This window comes from Hyperoodon ampullatus (assembly GCF_949752795.1).
Source record: "Hyperoodon ampullatus genome assembly, chromosome: 1".
NCBI classification, from domain to species: domain Eukaryota; kingdom Metazoa; phylum Chordata; class Mammalia; order Artiodactyla; family Ziphiidae; genus Hyperoodon; species Hyperoodon ampullatus.
Window position 1 is genome coordinate 50823779 of NC_136914.1, and position 25146 is coordinate 50848924.

General features: G+C 40.3%; 2 protein-coding genes across 2 annotated transcripts; both read right to left on the reverse strand.

Annotated features, from left to right (window-relative positions):
• Positions 1-2582: 2582 nt before the first annotated feature.
• Positions 2583-3332, reverse strand: LOC307057429 (platelet factor 4-like; the record flags this gene model as incomplete). Its single annotated transcript, XM_079710641.1, has 3 exons — positions 2583-2670; positions 2804-2969; positions 3248-3332. 3 exons carry the CDS (start codon positions 3330-3332, stop codon positions 2583-2585), a joined length of 339 nt encoding a protein of 112 aa, XP_079566767.1.
• Positions 3333-8174: 4842 nt separating this feature from the next.
• LOC307057438 (platelet basic protein-like) lies at positions 8175-9003 on the reverse strand (the record flags this gene model as incomplete). The annotated part of the gene is made up of 3 exons (XM_079710653.1): positions 8175-8322; positions 8449-8584; positions 8883-9003. The coding sequence occupies 3 exons, from the start codon at positions 9001-9003 to the stop codon at positions 8175-8177; spliced, it is 405 nt and encodes a 134-aa protein (XP_079566779.1).
• Positions 9004-25146: the final 16143 nt, after the last annotated feature.

Here is a 25146-nt window from a genome sequence, read left to right on the forward strand (position 1 = left end):
AGTAAAAGGAAAATAGGCAAAAAAGTATTGTACCATTCACAGCCAATTTCACTGTATTCTTTCCCAAAGTTCATTTGGTTTGAGAAACTTTTATTGCTATTGCAACTTTTTTTTTTTTTTTTTGCTACTTATCACCAAGAACCACTCTGTTAAATGCCTTACTCAACACTTCAAACTGACTGGAATTGTGTGTTAAGAACAATATTGAAAGCAAAAAAAGAAAAAAGAAAAGAAGGCAATAGTAACAATTAATCATTGCTAATTTTTAAGCACAGACTATGTATGAGGAACTATGCCAAGTGTTTCACATACATCATCTACTTAGTCTACACAATAATCTATGAAGTAGACACTCATCCACATTTCATGGATGAAGAAACTAAGGCATAAAGGGGAAGTGAGTATAGCACAACCTTGTGCGCCATGATAAGAACTTTGGACCTTGAAGATAATTTGAGTGAAGGTGCACAAGATGGATTGAAAGTGAGAAACACCAAATGGGTGAAAACTAGTTGGGAGACCCACCCCCATAGACATTCCAGTTCTGCAGAATGGTAAACATCCTGAGGACTTAATGATCTTGTGTCTTTCTACTTTGTCATCTTGTGGCAGTTTCATTCTTCCCTTTGCCCCTGGCAAATTCATACACCACCTCCAAGAGCTGGTTTTTGGGTCAGTTCCTCTCTGAAAAAATTAGCTAACATGCCACTAGCTTGTGTGAAAGGCAGCGCAGCATGAAAGCAAGAGCGAGGAGTTGAAAGTCAGATTGATCTGCTCAGCCTCTAGCAAACTGGTCTTGGGAGACACCTTAACCTTTCTGAGACTGTTACTGCAACTCTACAATGGGAATAATATTACCTGACGTGCAAAGTCGTTGTGAAAATTTAGATGATACTCTGGTACTTCATAAGTCTCTATAAATAGCATCTATTTAAGTAGTTTGTTATCTCAAAGCTTCCTCCCTTTCTCCCACCCCAAGGAGACTGAAATGGACATTCTCCATTTTCTCTTAGCAGTCTAATCCTCCCTGTACACAAACATTGCCACCTTAGGTTGAAATGACTTTGGCTCATGAGTAAAGGTCTGTAGCTTTCTCCTGCCTCAACTAGATTCTGCCTTCTTGCCCACTATGGTAAGCTGAATAAAAATTTCCATATACTAACCTCTAGAACCTTGTGAAAATGTTACCTTATATGGCAAAAAAGATTTCACAGATGTGAAAGAATCTTGAGATGGGAAGATTATTTTAGGTTATCCAAGTGGGTATAGTGGGATTATCCAAGTGGGCATAGCATAATCACAGGCCCTTTTTAAGAGGCAGGCAGGGTATAAGAAGAAGAGTCAGAGGTGACAATACAAGTAAAGGTTGGAGTGATGTAGTTTGAAGATAGAGGAAGGGACCAGGAGCTGAAGAATGCAGGTGGCCTCTAGAAGCTGAGAAAGACAGGACATAGATTCTCCCCTAGAACCTCCAGAAGGAATGAAGCTCTGAGGACACCTTGACATTAGCCTGTAAGTCCCGTTTTGGACTTGTGATGTCTAGAACTGTGAGATAATAAATTTGTGTTGTTAAAGCCATTGAGTTTGTGGTACTTTGTTACAGAAACAAAGTAACTAACACACCCAACTTTCAATGCCATCCTTTCTTCCTAAAGTATAGTAGTGTCTTCTTAAAGCATAAATGAAAATACAACCTGTATCTCTCCTAATTTCCACAGCTGTTTAACACACAATCTCAATATCTCCAATGTTAAGAGATTTATGGAACAGTGGTAAACTGCAAATAAGGTTTTACTGAACCCGAGAATACTGAGGGAAAAGTCTATTAAAGACATTTTCATGCTTAGAGCAAAACTCATGGTATATAAATGGAATGTAATAAGGACCAATTCTGTAAGTTTGCCAAATGTGGGATTTATTACAGGCAGTAACATGAGCACAGGAACTGTCTTTACCATTTCATTTTTGTTAAATGTCAGCATTATCAAAGGATCAATAAAGAGTACAATATTTTAATGTAATGCTCTGGAAAGTATCAGTATATTTCCACTAAGTTGTAGAGAATTCTAGTTTCATTTTTATTAATTTTCTATACTGGGGTAAAGTATAAATCTTAAGGGAGTAAAAGCAGAGTCTACTTTATTTACTTAATTTTTTTTAAAAAAAGCAGCCCAGAAAACTTAAGTGCAATTAATATTTATTGGCAAAAATAATCATGACATTATTATGTAAATAAGTAGTTATTAAGTAATGCAAATATATATCAACCAAGATACAACACCAAGTAAAACCAGTCTTTATTAAACCAAACCTTCTTTCAAAATATATTTTTGCTTAAAATTCTGGAGATTTTTCTTTATATGAAATTGTGATATGTCAACATTATTTCTTTCCTCTATTAATAAATATTGACTATACCACAACTTCATTTATTTTGTTTATGTAGAATTTCAAGGATAATAAAATCATCAGATGATTTTTCCACAGTTAGATTGAAAACGAAAAAAAAGAAAGAAGAAACACTTTATATAGCAAAAGTACAGATTTAGGCAGCTGACTCTTCAAAAATACAGATTTAAGAGCTAACTCTTCAAAAGTTTCTTGATTATTTTCTTATACAGAGGATTCTGCGGGTCCAGGCAAATTTTCCTCCCGTCCTTCAGCGTAGCTCTGCCAGGGAAAGAAGAGGCGCGCCTTGGGTTTGAATTTGGGATTAGGCTGGCGGGAGGCGGGTGGAGAGGGGCGGTAGGGAAGAGGAGAGGAGAAGAGGGTGGGCACGAAGGAAGCGGGTGCAAGGACTCACATCAGTTGGGGGTTGGGGCAGTGGAGTCCAGCCCCGATCACCTCCAGGCTGGAGATGCTCCGGGGATGGACCACAGAGGTGGTCTTCACACACACGCAGCGCAGGTCTCCAGCTCCACCTTCAGAGTCTACTGCGGGTGGGGCGGGGACGGTGGAGAGTGACGACTCTGTGAATAGCCAGAGGTACCTTTGGGGTCTTCTCGTGGCGTGGCGTCTGACCTTCACTTCCTCATCCACAAACCAGACCTCCCTCAGAAAGTGTCTGACTGTCCAGGTGGTAGAGCGCAGCGGGCAGCACCTGGCACAGCGCCTGCGCTCTTAGCCGCGCTCGGTCCATCACAGCTGGGAACCGAGAAGGGTACAGACTCCGCCCCAGCCCGGGGGCTCCCGCACCCTTTCCCCGCCGCCCCGACCTCCCCCAGGCCCTGCTTCATTCAGCTCTCACCTTGGGCGAGAGCAACGGCTAGTAGGAGCAGCAGCCCGAGGCTGGGCCGCGGGCCGGGGGCGCGGGTGCCCGCTGCCAGGCTCATGTCGCAGAGATGCCAGCAGGAGCCGCGAGCACAGGGGCAGCCCGGGCTGGCGCTCCGCAGACCGGTGGTTCCCGAGACTCTCAGGCCGTTTTATACCCGCGGTGGGTCAACTTCGTCGGAAGCCTGGGGTTGAGGATGGAGAACTGCGGTGCGGAAGCTGAGACACTTCTGCAGAGTTGGGCACTGGGCAGCCAAGATTAGGGCAAAAGGAAAAGAATCAGCAGTCTTGCTGGGAGCTGGTAGCAGGATCCAACCGCCACCCTGAATTCATATAATACATGCACATTTGTGCAGTTAGAAACAGTACTTGAACCTTATAAAAATGTATGTTTTCTTGGTTATGTGCAACAGTAGAGTTCTCTGTAGTCACCGTGTTGCAGTTGGTACAGCAGGAAAGTTTGTTTCCTTCTCAACTCTCAACTGCCTCATCAAGAACAAATACCGTATGCTAACACATATATATGGAATCTAAGGAAAAAAAACGTTCATGAAGGTCCTAGGGGTAAGACGGGAATAAAGACACAGACTTACTAGAGCATGGACTTGAGGATATGGGGAGGGGGAAGGGTAAGCTGTGACAAAGTGAGAGAGCTGCATGGACATATATACACTACCAAGCGTAAAATAGATAGCTAGTGGGAAGCAGCCGCATAGCACAGGGACATCAACTCGGTGCTTTGTGACACCTAGAGGGGTGGGATAGGGAGGGTGGGAGAGAGAAGAAAGAGGGAAGAGATATGGGGATATATGTATACATATAGCTGATTCACTTTGTTATAAAGCAGAAACTAACACCATTGTAAAGCAATTATACTCCAATAAAGATGTTAAAAAAAAGAGAACTGCTCCTTCACTTCTGCCTTTTTTGTTGATTACCATTGAGTTGAGTTTGGCAGGTGCGTTTCTTCCAGATGTGCCATTTGTCATTGTTTTCTGCTATTAAAGAGTTGAATTTGGTCTCCAGGTGATGACTTGCTTCCAAATTTCACGTGAATGTGGAAAGTCTCCTCAGTCTCTTGAATGGGATCCACCTGGCTCTACCAACCATCATCCAATATACTCTAGAAAGCAAGCTCAGTTAGCCTCATCTATCCTCTTATTCTGAGAAAAATTGTAATGATAATGTTTGGATGCACGCTTTCTATAAAAATTGCTACCTGGATGTTTCTCCATTCTGCTCAGGAAGAAGAGGGGTCAAGGAGAGTTTTCAGGCCATATTTCCCAGTGCCTGCTGCCACCTGGCCAGTACAAGTGACAGGGTGAGATGGGCTGCACCATTGGCGGGAGTAATGAAGCTCTCAGGAGGACACAGAGCATCTGTGAGTTGAGTGTGGAAAAGATGCAACAGAATCCTTCACAGAAAAGATCCAGAGATCAATATAGACCATCTTCCCTTCCCTGAAAAAGAATGACTTTGGCTCTTGATCAGGGCAAAGCACACCCTCATCTCAAAGCCAGAGGCTCCCTGTCACACTGATTAACAGTGGTGAAGGGCCTCAAGAGCCCACTGCATGGAACTAGCAGACCCCTTAATGCTCAGCAGGACCAGATTTCTGCAGGGATATGGAATTCAGTTCCTGGGCCTGGAATGTGCTTTCTCTTACTCTCCCACCACCTGTCTTTTCAGCTGGCTAGGTCTATTCATATTTCTGGTGTCTGCTTAAATATCACCTCCCCACAGGGGCCTTCCCCGACAGCTAAAGCTACTTGTTTTCCCTGTTGTTGTCTTGTAACACCCACTGCTTCTCCTGTTTCTCACAGCTCATACAAACACAAATATATGACATACACACACACATGCATATATATTTAAATGTGTTTAAAATGGTTTCTCTTCTTGGGCTTCCCTGGTGGTGCAGTGGTTGAGAGTCCACCTGCCGATGCAGGGGACATGGGTTCGTGCCCCGGTCTGGGAAGATCCCACATGCCGCGGAGTGCCTGGGCCCGTGAGCCATGGCCACTGAGCCTGTGTGTCCGGAGCCTGTGCTCCGCAAGGGGAGAGGCCACAACTGTGAGAGGCCCGCGTACCGCAAAAAAAAAAAAAAAAAAAAAAAATGGTTTCTCTTCCTAAATGGAAAGCTGCGTGTGGTGAGAGGTAGTACTGTCTATCACTATTCTAGCTCCCTGGAAGGAACTCAGTATAAAGTACTACACTAGTGAAGAGAGATGATAAATGTTGAAAATGGTAACAATGAGGCTTTGACGTGTTCATGTGTCTGTTTCTTTGTGTAGTTGGAGCATACCTCTATATGAACTTGTGGTTGTGATTATTTGTCAGCCTGTCTGCCTCTCCCACCAGACAGTACTCTCTTCAATGGCAAGTCTCTGTGACTTATAGTCTTTGAATATCCAGCATCCGTGCAATGGCTGGTACAGAATGTATAAGTCATACATGTTTATGGAACTGAAACTTGAGATCCCAAATTGGGTTAGCCCAGAGGGAATGGATAGGAGGGGTGGTTTGGCATATGGATGGGCAACATACTGGATTTGTACAACCTTACCCTGCAGATATCAAAATTTGCAGTATAAAGGAACCCAGGGAGTAGTGACAATTCATTCCTTCTTTCTCTGCATCTAAATAGAATAATTCAATATGTGCACACAAAAGTAAGAGACATATGCATTATGCAGGAGGTATTAGCATAGTGTAAAAACTGTGTCATGTCTCAAGAGGTGGCCCTGTTGGATTTCAGTAGGAAACCACTAGAGAAATGAATGAGATGCTGAGCTATTTTAAATTATTGGAGAAAAACTGATCACCACGACTGCAGTCACCATTTACTGCTTTATTTATTACATGTTTATTCATGTATGTTATTTGTTAACTATTACTTAATAAAAGTATTTATTTTGTAGACAAACATCTAAGGCATTAAACCTATAATAGTGAGGAGATAATAAAAGGAAACCTAATAATGCAGAGTTTGTGAACTATGTGCTTAATACATGAGTGCTCCCCAAGGTCCATGTGCAGTTTGGGATAGATGAACTGATATCTTCTCCTATAACCATCATAGTATATGCAGTATGCTATTTATGTATCAAGTCCTATTTTCCGTGTCAATAACATTATGTGATATATAATGTAATCTCTTAATTAGAGAAAGAAAAATCAAGCAAAGTGATATGGTATGTGGTTAAGAGCACAGTTTCAAATTGCCACTCTGTCACCTCCTTAGTTATCTGATTCTGAGGCAAATTTCCTAATCTCTTTGAACTTCGTTTTTCTTCCCTATAACACTGGGAATACTAATGGTAATAATAATAAATACTAACTAACATTGACATATGGGTTATTGTGTGACATTCATTTTCTTCAGCACTTTGAATTTATTAACTTAATTTCACATCAACTCTATGAGATAAGCAATATTATTATGCCATTTTAGAGATGAAGAAACTTAGGCAGAGAGGTTATGCAACCTGCCCAAATTTACACAGCTGGCAAGTGGTGGACTAAGTTACTCTCTCTTTAGAGGACATGCTCTTAACCAGATCATAGCTACCTTGTAAGAATTATTTAATTCTTTACAATTATTTAATTGTAATGCATGCAGAACAATTATTTTGTCTGGAATATTAATCTTATTAATATAACTTATAATATTAATAGTTATTAATAAAGTTTAGCTATTACTATAGTACATTAAAAATAGCATGTATCATCAGCTAGTGGCTTTTGTTGGCCATATTGTTAAATACCAAAGTTTAAAAAAATAAAAAGATAAGGCTTTTTCCCCTAATAATTTTGTTAAAAGTAATAATATATGACAACAAAGCAATAATAAATTTGATTTTATATTAATATTTCTTTAAGAATAGTATGGGTGTAAATTTAAGGGATTAGACATTAAAGAAAGTTCTGTTGATTGTAAAATAACAATTAGTAGCCTGGTAAAGCTTAAATTCTCTATTGTGTTTATTTGCAAGGCTGATTCTCATACTGAAATGGTTACCAACTAGATATTTAGTAAATGCAAATATGTACAAACATGTCAGGGTAACACATTCAACATCAAGTAGAATCTGTGTTGTTATTATTATTATTGAAAATACTATCATATATTATTAAAAATATATATGATATCATATATCATCATAAATTTTTTGCTCTCCTGGTATTAAATATATCCACTTTAAAGTAAATAACCACTGCTTACAAGACTCACATTCTACAGCTTTATTATTTTTAGGATTTGAAAGCTAAAATAAACATTAGAAAAATCTTTCAGAGAATGTTTTGAAACAAGACATCCTAGGACTAAGACAATGAAAAACACTATTTAAACATTATTAATATATAAGTGCCTAAATATATTAATAAACATTTATTGAGCAAGTGTTCCATGCTGGGCCCTGTGTGGTGCCTAATATCACTGACCATTATGGAATCATCATGGGCACATCTAGTCTAACAGTACAGAGGAGCAAGATAAGTGAACACGGTTGTATTTAGAAAGAAATTTTTAAAGAGGAAATGCAAAACACAGTACCACATTTAGCCAAGAGTTAGGGAGTAAACCATGTATTTTGAAACTAGCCTTGCTTACTTTCTTTTTTTATTAATTTTTAAATTTTTATGCAATTTTTAAAGTTACTTTCCATTTACAGTTATTATGAAATATTGGCTCTATTCCCCCTGTTGTACAATGCATCCTTGAGCTTATCTTACACCCTAGCCATGCTGACTTTCATCTTCTCTCTGTCATCTATTAATCAGCCATCTCAGAACAAAATGTGACTTTTTGAGACAGAACAGAACACACATCCAAAGCTTCATACGGTATTACTCGGTATCCTGGATAAATAAGAACTCTAGAAAGCCAAGACCTCAAACTTTTATCCTTCTTGGGAGATAAAATGGTTTGACAGAAAGCGAAAAGATTTAGCAGCTGACCCACCATCTTCCAATATTTTCTGGACTATTTTCTTGATTCTGGGAGCTTCTGGGTCCAGGCAGATTTTCTTCTCATTCTTCAACGTTGCTCTGCAAGAGAGAATAGAATTATCCGAGAGCATCCTGGCACACTATCAGAAGGGATCCAACAGTGTCGGTAGGGTTGGAGGTGAAGGGCTTCCCTAGTGAGGCAATACTGCAGAAGCAGAGACTTACATTACTTCGATGTTGGTGCAGTGGGGTCCTGCCCTGATCACTTCCAAACTTTGGATGTTACTGGGATGAATGCCAGAGGTGGTCTTCAAACATGAGCAGCGAAGTTCAATGTACCGCCTTCTATCCATACTTTTAGCTAGGGTAGAAGGTGTGATTCTATGAGTGGTCATGATTATCTCAAGGATCTTCCCTATTGATGGGTACCTCTCTCACAAGACCATTGCGAGTCTGATCGGTAAACCTTTAGGAAAGTACCCTAACAGAATTCCTGGCACATGAGTGCAGTGCCTCCATTTAGAGTTATTCATATAGTGCCCTTCTCCAGTCCCAGGAGCATCAGGACAGTCCATCCCCCAGACACAGCTGCAGCAGAAGCAGCCTCAGGTGCAGGGAAACAGAGACTCCACCTTCAGCTTTCCCTAAGTTTCTCTTACGTTCTCCAGTGGTGGCGGGAACCAGCGTGGTCAGGAGCAGTGACATCAGCAGCAACTCCTGCAGGACAGGAAGTGGGATGGCCCTGGTACAGGAGGAGGTGGTGCTGCCTCTGAGGCTCATGGCAGAAAAGACTGAGTTAGAGTTGTTAGCCTGGGAGTCTGCAGCTAAGTCGCTTTCACGGTCTCCTGCTGTCTTTTATACACACTCCCTCAAGGCCAGTAAGGAGAAAAAGGATAGGGATGGGGGAAGTGAGGATGTGTGGTAATATATGTGTAAGAGTGGTCAAGTTGTGCCCAACCCAGATAAATGCCAGGCAAGTCAAATTCCTGTTAAATTTCATTTTAAGCATCCCTGCACACTCTCACTCCCCCCTTCTCAGTATCCATCTCCCTTACACATATTTAATACTCTACTCAGGCAAGAACTAGACTGAAATATTACATATATTTTCCTTGTATAATTATGTAATATGCCCTGCCTTTCCTATAATGCAATTTAGAGGCCTTATAGACACTTTATGTGTATCTGAAAGCATAAGTATGCGACCCTTGGAAAAGAGAGTTATCCTCCCTTTCCAGTTGCCAAGGAAAGCAGATGTTCCTATCTTGGTTGTTGATAAGTATTGGGATTCGTTTGGAGTATGTGGATAAAATAAGAGCCAATTACCATCAAAGTCTCACTTTGCATATTAGTTTATGGGCTTCTTTCTGTCTTCCAAATATATTATCTTTTGTAATTTTATCCAGAAACTAGAAGCAAACTCATCCTCTTTTCTGTTATAAAATAAACTACTTTTTTCTATCATCTGAGTATACCCTAGAAAACAAGACCCAGCAGCTTTATTTTTCATTGTTAATCTAGCTGAGAAATGTATAATGCAATTCACTGTAAAAGATGCATAACCTGCAGATGCATGTGGGATAAAGCATGCAAGTTCCTCTTCATCATTACTCCACATTCCTGGTCTCCGATGGTAACCACTGGTAACAATTTGGCACTAGTTTTCTATTCTCTCTACATTTATATACACACATATACATATACATAGAGCCACACACATAATATTGGGTAACTTTTTGGCCAACCCAATACATAGAGATAAATATATAAAGAGGTAGATATAGATTTTTTATATAAATGGGATTATTATATAGCTTTTATCCTTCAAAAATATGTCTTCAGCATCCTTGCATGCTACCTCAGTGTCACTTTTCCCCACTCTTTTCAATGTCTGCATAACATTCTATAGCATGGGCTCTTGTTCAACTTCTGTCCCATTGGTGACCTTGAAGGTGTTTCTATTTTTGAACTTTTATATGAACTGCAGTAACATCTTTATTCCTCAAGTCTCAGACACCAATTAAGGGTCTTGATCTCAAACCCCACATGATAAAGCCCTGCAGCTATGCAGAGATAGACCTGCACATCACATACTGGCTTGCATACGCTATTGTCTGGATCTCTGCCCCATCTATGAGGCTTGCTTCCTCAACAGGACTGTACACTTTTTTTTAAGGTTTTTAAAATAATGTTTATTTCTTAAAAGTTAACATGTGCATAATAGGAAACCGAAAAACACAAGAAGTAAAAAACAGTCATCCATAATCACAAGCAGTTTGCTGTTTGATGCGTCCTTCTAAGTCTCATTTGTGTATCTACACAACTAAGCATCCATTTTTATGTAATTCAGATTTTACAGTCATGTATCATGCTTTTTCACACATCATGAATATTTACCATTTCAAAGTCCCACAGCTATATGAGTATTTTTATAACCAAGAATACACTACATCAACTCAATCTGGAAGGAAAAAAATATAATCCTCCCTTTCTTGGCAATAAAAATTTCATTAAAGACAAAAATGGCAACAGGCCTCTAGATATTGGCAGACTTATGATTAAAATACTACATTCCCTTAACGTTAAAATAAAAATGAGACATAACACAACAGAGTACACAAAGCATAATGCTTCTAAGAGGATTCATTATCTGATCTAAACAATTAAAGTATTAGCAAGAAGGTATGTTTCCATTGACTTACTTAACAATATATTCCTATAGCACAGCCAAGAGATGCACACACATCAACGGTTATTATCAAAATATAAATATGAACACGTCCACATACATCCCTCCCTTTATACTTCCTTCTGTCCCTCTTCTGCCAACCTAATGAAAGAGTCCTGACGTATATTTCTGAGACGGTTTAACCATTCCATGTCCAAGGTGCTGCTTTTTTTTAAATCAATTATAACAAAGATATTTACAAATTGGTTAATTCACTAGCTCTACTTTTTATCCTACATCGTCACCTCAGGTCATCTAAAAAGCTTAGATGTTGCAAAGTAAAGAATGAACCTTGGGCTTCCCTGGTGGCGCAGTGATTGAGAGTCTGTCTGCCAATGCAGGGGACACGGGTTCGTGCCCTGGTGCGGGAAGATCCCACATGCCACGGAGTGGCTGGGCCCGTGAGCCGTGGCCACTGAGCCTGCGCGTCCGGAGCCTGTGCTCCACAACGGGAGAGGCCACAGCAGTGAGAGGCCCGCGTACCGCAAAAAAAAAAAAAAAAAAAAAAAAAAAAAAAAGAATGAACCTTGTCCACAATAAACATAGGTACTTTACAAAAATGCACATATAGACCTATGGTTATAACCTAAAACTGTCTTCTAGACATGGAGATATTAACCAAGAGCCCTTCCTTTCACTCTTCCTCTTACCCTTCCACCAGCATTTCAATGACTAAGTACAGGACTACATCTAGCTCTAAGAAGTGGATTAACATAGACACTCCCAGAAGATACAGCCCTTCCTAAAAAACAACAAAAGAGCATTTATAAAGGGATTATTTTACTACCTCTACTTTTAATATATTTTAGGCATTAGGACTTGCTTATTCTTTAATGCACGGCAATATTAACTGAAATGCACAAGTAGAACAATGGTTAGACAATCTGAACGTCTAGACTCATGGGCACAGAATCCCCCTCTGTACACTTTGGAATACAGAGGCATGTCCAAGGTTTCTTTGAATGCCTCATGTATCCTATAATGTGTAAGGTAACACAATATACAGTAGGTCTTAGCTAAACAGTGTTAGTGAATAAATCAATGAATATGTATCACTAAAGGAAAGTTTCGTTTTCATTTCTAATCAGTCACAATTCTCAAATTAGACTTCACATGGCCCAAAGTACCTGTGGTATAAAAAGGTGATTTGGAAGGCTGGGCAAAAAGGATGAGGCCCCAGACACAGGTTGTCTTCCTCTTACAACTATGTCCAAATCTTACACAATATTTAAACTTCCCATTTTCTTTTTTCTTATTTATTTATACCTTTAAAATTTTAGAAGAAACTCTTAAAACATTAAATGTATAAGATTACTTTTTATCAAAAGAATGACTACAGTAAATGATTTCCAACTTTTAAAAAATTTTAAGCCAATTTTTCCTGTTGTTTAGCAGTTACTGACTATGCCTACTTAAGTTCTTATTTCCTGTTTTACAGTGTATTCCTTATTTTTCTCCACCCCATTTGTTTTCTTCTTATAACTTACAGTCTAGCAGTAGAACATATTAAATTAACCTGATTTTCCACCTCTCCCAACCCCAAAATTCATAGCATAGCAGGTAAGCTTAAGGAAAATCTTAAGCTGAAAAAAATTAGTATCCTTCTAAGAGTGACCATGTGAAGTGAATTATAGAAAGAATTTCAACAGGAAACAGAATCAGGAGAGCAAACTTCCTTCTGGTTCTTCCTGAGTGATGATGGTATAGCCTTTCCCCGTTATTGTGATTACACTATTGCTAATTCACAAATCAGATATGTTTGTATTCAACCATAAGCTCAAAACCACTTCCACAGCAAGATATAGAGTTTTTTGGCATTATTCATCATATCATTCTTTTTCTGTCCATCCCACCTCTCCCCTCTGCAACACGTACTGTTTACTATATCTGTGAGTTTCACTGTACGCTTCCCCCTCCCCGACCCCCATACAAACACTATCCACATTTCCTACCTGGTTCACTTACTAAGATTAGTCAAAAGTTCCTAATCCTTTTGGGGAAACTATATGGAAAGTCTTCTGAGCTAATGATGCTACTTGACTTAGTTGATACCAGGAAAGAGGTAGGCATGTAGCACAGGATCATCAACTCATTGTCTTAATCAACAAGTGTATTTTGTCACAAAAGACACATCGACAGCAAGGTTTGTGAGGAAGTATTAACACATTTCTTGAGTCACTAAAATTTCACAAGCCTATTAGTCAGCATTTGAGGTAAATAACGTTTGGCTAGTTTTCATTTCTTCAATATATATTAAGTATCTACTATGTGCCAGGCATTACAAAGTCTCTTTGCTGTGTGACTTAGTCATTTAACTACTTCTTTTTTAAAAGTGAGCTCTCAAATATTTGTGCAAAGCAATGGGATATAAATACTAATTTGCTATTACTACTACTACTATTGCTAACTGCTATTACTGTCACATGCATAATTTTCTTGGATTTCCATGAAGAGAAACATAATACTGACATGAATAACCTGACTATACAGAAATGGGTAAAAAATATTGTAAAATCAGTTATTCAAGCAAAAGAAGTTACTTTATGCAAAGTTATAACTTCAGAGAATGCTAGAAAATTAGTGTCAGAGGTTCTTGGGTTTAAAAATGACTTGACAGCTTTTTATGACTCTTACATTTTCTCCCTGGTTTTTTTTTTTTTTTTGTGGTAAGTTACTTTATCTCTTTTTCCTTTAAGTCATTGTCTTATGAATAGCAGTGTCATTCAGGAAACTAGCAAGTTTTCTAAGACTCAGAACAGAACTTATCTGTTAGCTATTTTAAAAGAAAATATCTAGAGACACTGGAGGAACATTAGCCTTTAAAATTAAAACATATATTAATTTTGCATTAATTAGAATGTTTTGAACTGACATCTCCTAAATATGAAGGGGATAAGCCACTGCCTACAAATTAGTAATAAAACAATGGGTACACTAGGGGCAGGACAGGAATAAAGACGCAGATGTAGAGAATGGACTTGAGGACACGGGGAGGGGATAATGTAAGCTGGGACGAAGTGAGAGAGTGGCATGGACATATATACACTACCAGATGTAAAATAGATAGCTAGTGGGAAGCAGCCACATAACACAGGGAGATCAGCTCGGTGCTTTGTGACCACCTAGAGGGGTGGGATAGGGAGAGTGGGAGGGAGGGAGATGCAAGAGGGAGGAGATATGGGGATATATGTATACATATAGCTGATTCACTTTGTTATAAAGCAGAAACTAACACACCATTGTAAAGCCATTATACTCCAATAAAGATGTTAAAAAAAAAAAACCCAATGGGTACAGAAGATCCTAGAGATGATAAAATGGAGGGTCAGTTTGTTAAAGCACTTTAATCAATAAATTGAAATACTAGCCAACAAAAGCTTCCCTATAAGTGCTGAAATCTAATATGTCTTCTGTATAACTCTGAGTGGCCAAGAATGATCCAGACCTCAAATACTCTGGCACTAATGTAATTGAGGCTGTATCTTATCCAGGGGTGAGGCATGGTGTGGGGAGTGGAGGGAGAGGGGGGAAGGTGAAAGAGCTGATGGGGAAATATCTTCCTGGGTGCTGTTATACAGGAACAATGCAAAGTTTTGCAAGCCTGTGGATTTTTATTTTAATTATATTGATTGTTACTATTTGTTGAACATCAGATGCCTGACCATGCTTTTCTGATCCTCTTTTACTGCATAACAAGCCAACTCCAAACTTAGTGGCTTATGGCAAAGGTTTGTAATTTCTGATAACTCTGTGTGGTAATGAGGGGTTCTTCTGTTTTCATCTTGCGTGAGCTCACTTGAGTTGGTGTGGTCAGAGGGCAACTGGAATGGCTGAAAAGTCCAAACTGGCCTCTTTCACATGGGAGGTGTTTTGTGCTGGCTGCTGGCTGAGATTTTTGCTGGGGCAACTTGGTCCTCCTGTTCGTCCTCCTCTTTTAAGTAGTATCGTTATATTTGTCATGAATAAATGAAGAAGGAGGAAGGAAGGGAGCAGGAGAGAGAGAAAGAGAGAGAGAAGGAAGAGGAGAGTAAGAAAGAGAGAAAAAGACAATGAAAGACAAGAGCCTTCCACCCTCCTCCCTTCCCATCCTGTTACCTTTCTTCTCCTCCTCCTGCTCTGGCCCTCTCCTCCCCTCCTCGCCCCTCCCCAGCCCCAGAAACCATGATGCACCTCCAGGATGCCCATTCAGGATCCTCTGGAGGTGCACCACAGCTTTCTTCCTTTGCTGGGAAAGATGGCGGCAGATAACGCAGAACAAACGTCCCCCCTGGGCATAGCTCACCACCTGAGGGCGCTCTCTCACCCAAACTATGCCCACTCCCCAGGGGTAGCCCACATCTAATGGCTGGCCAATGGGCGGATTCAGAGGTCTGCCTCCTTGCCAAAATTCAGAATAACTCTGCAAAGCCATGCCAGCTCCAGAGCTTCTCACAGGGCCACCCGAATCTTCTGTCACACAGCAGCTCTCTTCCTTTGCCCACTGCTGCTGGCTTAATTCCTGACAGATGTTAATTTTTAAAGCATTCCTCAAATCTCCTGCATGCAAATCTCCTCTCAGAGTTTGATTCTAGGCAATGCCACCTAAGACACTATTGCTCTCTCTCTCTCTCTCTCTCTCTCTCTCTCTCAAAATATCTAGTTCCTTTTCATTCAGCTTTCAAGAAAAGCTTTGTCAGAGAAAACTTTGAGTGTATTTGCTGCCAAAAGACCTTACCTTAGGTTGAAAGCTTCTCATCTTTGTAATCGCCATATCATAAGGATCCTGCACAAGGTCCAGTATGAAACAAGATTACCAATAAATGTCAATACCGATATTTGATGGATTAATGTTTATAAGAAGGGAAATACATCATACATCTTTATAATATTGCCACATAATTGACAGAAAATATATAGAGAATATGAATGCATTGTTTCCAGAAGCTTCCTGAAAAAGACTGGTGGAAAAAAAAAGATTTCTTAGAAGCACTAAAAATTAATCATTCACACATAGGTATAAAGAATGGTAATAAATATGAGAAAAATTAAGGGTGCTTAAATGATTGAATCCTCAGTTTTCTCATTTAAAGAGGAGCTTGAATTAGGAGGCTTGAGAAAGGAACTAACATTTATCAAGAAACTACTTTGTTCCAGGTTAGTCTTTATTGCCTGAGAGATAGATATTATTGTACTGCTTTTACAGATGAGAAAACTGAGGGATGGAGACGTTAAATACATTGCCAAAGTCACATAGCTAAAAATACTCAAAACTAGACTTGAAATGCAACTGCTTTGACTTGCACTTCACCACAAACTACAAAGAAATATCACTGGCCTCTCTTGCTGGAAGTGAATCAAATCAGCTATTTTTCTCTTTGTTCAACCCAAGAGGTGGGTCAGAAATAATCATCACACATTTATGTGGTAGTGGAAACACATCCATTAAGAACACGGATTTTTCAGAGGGCAGGGGATGTTCTTGCAATTTCTCAATATTTAAGAAACTGGACTCTAGACTTTGTAGAAACAAAGTTTTACACCTAAACTCTATGTCTTTCTATGTCATTATTTCACTTTACATATTTGAAGTATGAACAATCCTTGTCATGAATATAATATTAATTTTGCTGACTAAAAGCCACTGAGGACCGTCAGCCAAAATCAGAATCACATGCACTGATTCTGATTTTGGCTGGTGGTCCTCAGTAGTCAGGGAGGCAAATTGAAATCCCCACGTGTTTCTTCTCTCTGGTAAATTTCTCAATCTGTAACATCCAGGAAGGACTTTTGAAGTTATGAACAGCCTGAGAATTACCCACAGCAACTCTTTTCCTCATGCAAGAATTAAAACTATGATAGAAAAACAAAGCCACTAGTCATATTTTATCATAGATCCTGTCATGCCTTCAGGAACTGAAGGATTATGTAAATGTGTCACACCCAGAGGCAAACAAGAAAGTCTGGAAAAATGAAGGGCATTGATTGCACATAAAAAATTGTTTGGATTGGGGGAGTAACATAGAGTAAATTTTAGCTGAGCATGTGTTCAATTCCCATTGATTTCATATATGAGAATGAATTTCAGAGGGATAACAGAGTGAATATAGTATTTAGGAATTTAGAGGAGGAAAATAGAAGGTATATCCTTAGAAGATATACATTAGTTTAATTTCCCCCGGATATGTTAGTGTTTGAGTTTGTTACTAGCAGGATCAATAGTAACAGAAGGATTGGTGAGTAGTAGCTGTCACTGAGGTTCTTGTATAGGTTATACTTTGGTAATATACTGTGATCTATTTTATTTGTAGAACAGCCAATTATGGCATGAGCATGACAAATACGATTTCAAGAATATTACAGTAAGGTCTTATTCTATGATCTATAAACAAACTAAACTTATAAATCTTGCTTCTGGGAAAAACAAACATCTTGAATTATAATAAAGAAGTAATCAGTATTGCTTATTTCTTCACATAACTTATGTTTTGTCCATCCCAAAGACATTTAATATACTTTCATTTGTTATTATCAGGCACTTACTCAATGAGTATTTTGGGGCTGATACAATAAATCAGGGATTGCTTAAAACACTGAAATTTATAATTCAAACATTTATAGTAACTGGTTTGGTTTTTTAGGATTAGTGTATAACTTATGGGTTCAAAGGGGAAAAATGCTATTTGAGAGAGCAATAAAATACCATAGAAGTTTAACAATTTTTTTAAAAAATTTGAGGTATTTTATGATTTTTTATATTGTTGAAAAAATTGTCAGCAAACTCATCTCTTTGAATCTACTCTAGGTTTTTTCATATCTTTGTATCTCTCTGTTTCTCTCACACATACATTCTCTCTCTATTACATAGATATATTAATATGTAATAATAGAACATTTATTAATCTAATTGATATTTGATATATATGGAAAGAGATGAAAAGATGTAAAATAACTTAGGTTAGATATAGATATGTTAATAATATATTAGCATATATTAATAAATACAAATACATGTTAATATAAGCATATATAACATAATGAATCCAATTGGGGGATGCGTGTATGTATACTAATTGGATTAGTCTCTTTCCTTTTGTTTTCTTGCTCTTCCTCAGAATGAGCTATTCGCATGAAATTGCTATTTTAATACCAGAGAGACAGTGGGACTTGTTTAGATCACTTATCTTTTAAAGCACCTACTATGTGCTAGGCACTGTCCTAGGAACTGAGGTGAACATCATAAACATAGCCCTGCCCTCATGGAGCTTACAGTGAAGGTGGAACAGACACTAAATAAATGACCACATGTACATAGTCTCTGTAGGCTCTACAGTCACGTTGGTGACAAAATGCTATGAAGGGAAAGAACAAAGTTCTATGACAGGATACAAAAGGGACTTTAATCTAGTGGGGGGAAGGGTCAGAGAGGCCATGAATGACACGTAAACTGGCCTTGAAGGAAGCATGGGAGTTAGTCAGGTGAAAGTGAGGGGTCAGTGTTATAGGCTGAAGGGACTGCACATACCAAAGCTCTTGTTGGATGACTTGTAGGCAAGAAAGAGAAAAGACAGTAAAGGAATTAAAATTTATTCAGCACCTACCATGAACCAGGTGACTGATTTTAGGACACTATCTGACAACCTGAGTTTCAGGATAATTTATTAATTCATTAAAGTTAATCTGTATCAGGTATTGGGGATGCAGAGATGAACGAAATATGGCAGATGCTCTGGGAGAACTCTAAGTAGAGTAGGGTAAAAACACTTATAAGCAAGTAAAAGCAATGCAATGTTGGCTATTCACATAAATTCAAATATTTAGAAGATACTATGGGAACATCAAAATGGAAACCACGAGTTCTGCTGGGAGTGCCAAGGAAAATTTCATGAGGGAGGTGTTGTTTGAACTGAGCTCTGAAGGATGAATAAGCTTCCTCCTATAGACAGAAAATGGGAAGGGCCTTCCCGGTAGAGGTAGAGGCCCTACCAAATGCAAAGGCCTGGACCTGGAAAGAACATGCCCTGTAAGGGAGCTAAATTCTTGACTGCAAAGATGCTAGGGAAAAATGAAGTTGAAGTAATAATCAGGAGTCATGAAACAGAACCTAATTTGTCATACTTTGCAACATGTATTTCATGTCTAGGAAACAGGCAGCAGTAAAGGATTTAAGGTAAGGAAGGCTTATCTATTTGTGTTTTCTAAAGAACCCAGAGATTGTTGGTGCTGGGAAGGAGGAACTGGAAGGGGAGTGAGCTCGGAAATAGGTTGAACTAATGCAAGGACACTAGGAAATGAGGGTCCTCTCTGCTAGCCAAAGAGGAGAGTGGTTAATTTTTATAATAATGTAGAATTAAAGAGGAATGACATTTTTGTAGCAGTACAATAAAGAAGAAAGAACTTGGGCTTCCCTGGTGGCACAGTGGTTGAGAGTCCGCCTGCCGATGCAGGGGACACGGGTTTGTGCCCCGGTCCGGGAAGATCCCACCTGCCGCGGAGCGGCTGGGCCCGTGGGCCATGGCCACTGAGCCTGTGCATCTGGAGCCTGTGCTCCGCAACGGGAGAGGCCACAACAGTGAGAGGCCCACGTACCACAAAAAAAAAAAAGAAAAAAAAATGAAAGAAGAAAGAACTTGAGTAAATTTTTTAAATCTTTTATTGTTTTTCCCAGAGAAAAAAGGAAGTAGCATAAACCATTGAGACCACATTTAACAAGTGCAATTTTAACATAGTAAATGTGATGCATATGTAATTCTTTGTAACAAAATGGTCAAAACCTTTAAAAGATACAGTATAAGCATCTGCAAATCTTAGCAGGGCAGTGCATTTTTTTTTTTTAAGCTGCATGATGAGTTTATATTCAAAGAGCTCAAATATGTTTTCAGAACTTTCAAAGTATAAATCATTGTTAAGTTTGCCTTTACTCTTTTTTTAAACATCTTTATTGGAGTATAATTGCTTTACAATGTGCCTTTACTTTTAAAGGATGTATTTTTATAAAAACTAGAAATAAGGAATTTACCTAGTTCCTAGCTTCTTCATCAATCCAAAACATATACTTAGAAATATAATACTAGAGATATAATACTCTTAATAAACTAGATAATAAATACCATAAAAATCAAAAGTTTAATGAGTAAGTTGTGACATTATGTCATACTAGGAAGACATCAAATATCTAAATGTATAGGAAAAGAATACATTAGTCCTTATAGAACTCATACATTTAGAAATTCTAAATAAGGAAATATATTCTACACAGGTAACTGTATAATACATACAGATTTCTAATGCAATATAACTTAAATAGCTAACCAGGGTCAAGAGTAAGAAAATTCTCTAACATATTCCTCAAGAAACAATACTAAAGTAGTTCCTACTTCATGAAAGAGTTAGAATAACAGTTTATCTCCATATACAGCATTCTAATGAAATATCATTCCCACATTAAAGACACAGCTTTTTCCATAGCACTATAAGAACTATATTCTAGAAATACAATAGTCACTTTGAAAGATTAACAACCAGTGATTCTTGATTCACAATTTAGTTAATTGCCAAAGATTTCAGTAGCATAGCAGATAAAATAACAGAAATAAGGAGCAGGAAATACTATGCTAAACACGCCATAAACTGAGCAGAAAGCTGCAGGGACAAACATAGTTTCCCTCCTCTCATCTCTCTCTCATAGTGGGGAATTCATACAGAAACCTAACTCACTGGAGAAAATCAGCCCTTGCTTCTTGTCTTCACTGGGTCCAGAGATCCCCAGAAAACTCTTCTGCTGAAGAACTGGGCAATTTTTCCAATGCACGGTCCTTTCTCTTAATTTTTCTTGTTTCCACTGTTGGGAAAAGAATTACATCAGTATAACCAAATTTCCACACACCTGTCTACCCCAACTTGTTTTCAAAACAGAGTCGAGGGTCAATAAAAAGCAAAGGGTGGACTCAAGGTCCCTAGTAACAACAACAACAAATACATCTCAGCGGTGAGTTCTGTGTAACCTCCTAGGCAACTACACATGACACTTGTGATAAGGGTTTTCCCAGGACATTCTAGAACAACTTTCGCCCCTTCTCCCCAACATCCTTTTTTTTTTTTTTTTTTCCTAAGCGTGGCTGGAATGTGGTTGCCAAATCCCACGTGGAGAATAAGGACTTTGAGGAGTCCGCACTCCAAGAGACATTCAGAAACCAAAAAGATCAAGGTGACAGGTACCTGTCCAACATTTTCTGGATGACCTTCTTGATCAGAGGAGCTTCTGGGTCCAGACAGACTTCCTTTCTGTTCTTCAAGGTGGCTCTGCAGAGAGAAAAGAAGGATGCGCCCATGAGCTGCGGGGGCTGAAGTCAGGGCTGGGGAGACATCACTCTTGCCAAGGTCACAGTGGACAGCGCTTACACCACTTCCACCTTGGAGCACTTACACCACTTCCACCTTGGAGCACTGCGGTCCTGGGGCGATCACCTGCAGATTACTGACCATTTTGGGATGAATCCCCGGTGTGGTGGTTAAGCACATGCAACGCAGCTCTCTCACTATGGCCGCGACAGGACTCGCTGGGGTAGAAAGAGAGACACGGTTATGCGCAGGTTGCTGGGAGATCTCTTCCCCAGCCAGTCCGCCCTGGACATTTCCCCACGCCCGGGACGCCACGGCCGCCTGGCAGGCGGGGCCGCTCCGCCTGCCGGGTGCGTCCGGCTGGCGGTGAGCTCTCACCGCTGGCGAGGGGCCCTGGCGGTGTGAGCAGCAGCAGCGCGAGCAGCAAGCACAGTGAGCCCGAAGGGCCGGGGATGCGGGCGGCGCGGCTGGATAGAAGTCTCATAGTGGCGAAGAGACAGCGAGAGGGGTTCAGGAGGGAGAAGGGGTGGGATTTGAAGATCTAGAGCACCGTGACTTCTTCGGGTCCTCCGCATCCCTTTTATCTGCACTCGCCCCTTCCTCCCGGCAGGAAATTCAATCTTTGGGATGCTTGGGAAATTCCCTGGACTGAAGCGGGGCGGGGCAAAGGAGGCTGAGTGGAGCGGGGTTAGGCAGTGGGGTTTGGGGAGGGCGGCTGGGAGCCGCTGACTGCACCCGTTCCGCAGTGGACGAGTCAGCTCGCCCCGCGGCGGATGGAGTGCTGCGCTGCTCCCGCTGGAAGTGAGAAGCAGTCCTGCGGAGACTTCATCCTCGGGGCCAGCCTGGGCTAGCGAAAGCCAGCTTCTCCTGGGACACAGAGTCTTCTCAGAGATGCCCGTCGTCTCCATCTAAACAGGAAGACTGGGAACAAAGTAGCCCGGAGGTTTGACTTTAGAAAGATTTCTGAAATTCCTTTCTAATTATTATTAGTATTATTATTCAGGAAATGTAAGCCGTGATTAAAACTGTGCCAAACTGCAAGACCTTGCACTCCTGCTTGTAGACAGACCATTCTAGGTTCTTCAAATTAGTTTATAAATTCTCTGGTCTTCAGCCAGCATTAGAAGCCAAAATAATACGATGAAAGTACCTCTACTCCCACTTGAAGTCAGTGGGAGGAACGGGCTCCAAAATCAAGTCTACTTACTGGAAATTCTATACTTAGTTTTGCAAACATGAGTGTCAAGATGGTTTAACAAAAATCTTCAAAAATCACCCAGCACGGCTTCCCTGGTGGCGCAGTGGTTGAGAGTCCGCCTGCCGATGCAGGGGACACGGGTTCGTGCCCCGGTCCGGGAAGATCCCACATGCCGCGAAGCGGCTGGGCCCGTGAGCCATGGCCGCTGAGGCTGCGCGTCTGGAGCCTGTGCTCCGCAACGGGAGAGGCCACAACAGTGAGAAGCCCGCGTACCGAAAAAACAAACAAACAAAAAAATCACCCAGCAAATTGCCCTGGGAAATGATGCCTTGCTTTCCGCACATCAATACACTATAGAAGTGGAAGATGTATGGTCTTGTTTGGGGGTGGAATGGGGAGGGGTGAGTGCAGACTAAAGCAATGCCACAGAGCCCAGCCTCTTAGCTATGGCTCCAGACCTTCCTAACTCCATGTGTAATTGACCCAAGTTGGAGAAGCTGCGGAGTCTGATGAGTTTAAGCGGCTCATCTGGAAGTTTGGTTCTAGGGATTTGAATCAATTTGGCAGCAAGACAGCACCCACTCTGGCTTCATTCAAACAACTTCATGGGAGGGAAGGGTGACTCACACACACACAGGCTACTGGAACCATCCAGCTTCTTGATCAGTGGTGTGACCAAGCCTATTTCCACAGTACTGTTCTAGTCAGAGTGAGCCCACAGCTGCGCCCTGAACCTGAGGTGTGAGGTAGCTTCCAGCTTCCTCTCTTTCTCTTCTCTGTGGAAGCAGTTAGCACTCTGAAGTTTTAACGGCTGGGTCTTTCACATGTCTAGCTCCATGGCAGGCATGGCAATGATGTTAGAATGGCATGTAGGCTTTTTTTCATGGAAATCTAACTAGATCCTATTCTGGATTGTTCTCAAGACTGTTGTCCTCACAGGTGGCCAGCCAAGGCAATCGGTAAACATGATGGCAATTAGAAACCAGTCATGGAACAAAATTCTTTTCCTTGTCTCTCATGACCCTGGAACCTTTTCTTAACTCCTTCACACATCTTCCTTGGCAGGACATCACCTCCACTGGTGAACAAGAAGGAGGTGTCATAGACCTTTAGAACTTTTAGTCCAGAAGAAAACTTTAGAAATCCCCTAGTTGAAGAGGGCTGAGAGGTTTGGCCTCACTTTGTGGGAAGTTAAATGGGAAGTTCTCTATCCTGCGCAGCTTCCTGATCCCATCAGCATCATATCTGACTCAACTAATACAATCCTTCATCCCTCTGGGAAGTGGTGATCTGGGAAAATAGCCTTCAGATTATTATTATATATTGCCTTTTTAGACATTAGACTGTATCTAAAGACAAAAGCCTCACTGATGTGGATAAGATAAAATTTCAAAAATGTAACTAAAAATCTTGGGCAATTAAATTCAATTTAACCACAGGGAATAAGCCATAGTATAAGATTTTGTGGGGGAAAAAGTGTGTAATGAGTGGCGCAGTGGTTGAGAGTCCGCCTGCCGATGCAGGGGACACGGGTTCGTGCCCCGGTCCGGGAAGGTCCCACATGCCGCGGAGCGGCTGGGCCCGTGAGCCATGGCCGCTGAGCCTGCATGTCTGGAGCCTGTGCTCTGCAACGGGAGAGGCCACAGCGGTGAGAGGCCTGTGTACCGCAAAAAAAAAAAAAAAAAAAAAAGTGTGTAATGACTCAAGTAGGTTATTGACTTTTTATAAGTGTATATGTGTATGTATGTGTGTGATTGTGTGTATGTGTATGTGTGTTTAGGTTCCAAATAAGCTGTTTTAAATATAAAGGAACTTAAGAATTAGTTTTGGCACCCAATGGTAAGATCATAGAAGGGTCATGAGATGTGATTTCCAGTTCTTCTGGACACTCTTCTTACAGATGTGCATGCTTCACCTGGTTTGTACCCTGAATCAACTTACCATAGGTTGTTTACAGAATATAAGGCAAAAATAAATATTTCTACAGCTGGCAAGCAAGTAATAGGAAGTCCCCCCTAGAAATTAGCTGTTGGTCTGCCCAACCTAATCAGGAGGCAGCAGGTAACTTAATCTGAGTTCTGATTGAAACCATTCGGGTGCATTGCCCATGTCTGGTTCCTGTCTAGGCATCCCTGATGTAGACCTTGTGCAAAGACAGATAGGAATGTGGATGGTCCAAAGACTCCCTGCAGTTGACAATGACACCAACTAGGAGGCAGAGCCCTCCAAAAGTAATTGCTTCTTTATTGCAAGTCTAAAGGGAAGCCATTTGCCCTGCCTGTACTGTGTACAGGTAGTATAGAAAGGCACTGTGTTATTTTTGTCCCAAGGTATAACAAAACAATCCACAAAATGACATCCTGATAGCCTGAAAAGTTGACTGTCAAAAGCAACTCAATTTTAGTCTTAATACCACAGAGTAATGTAAGAAGAATTAAAACATTCTTGATGGTTTGCAGCTCTGAAAACACTTTCATGTTCATGACCTTTTGATCCTTATATTGATTCTTTGAAGTAGGTAAGAAACATTTTCCTCTCCTCACTTTTCAGCTTGGGAAAGAAAGGCCAGAGAAAGAGTTAAGAAACAGAAAATCCAGGATTGGAAGTCAAGCACTGGAGAATCCACCCCAAGAAATTTTTAATGGTTTCCAGATTACAAACTGCTTTCTTCACAGTACTG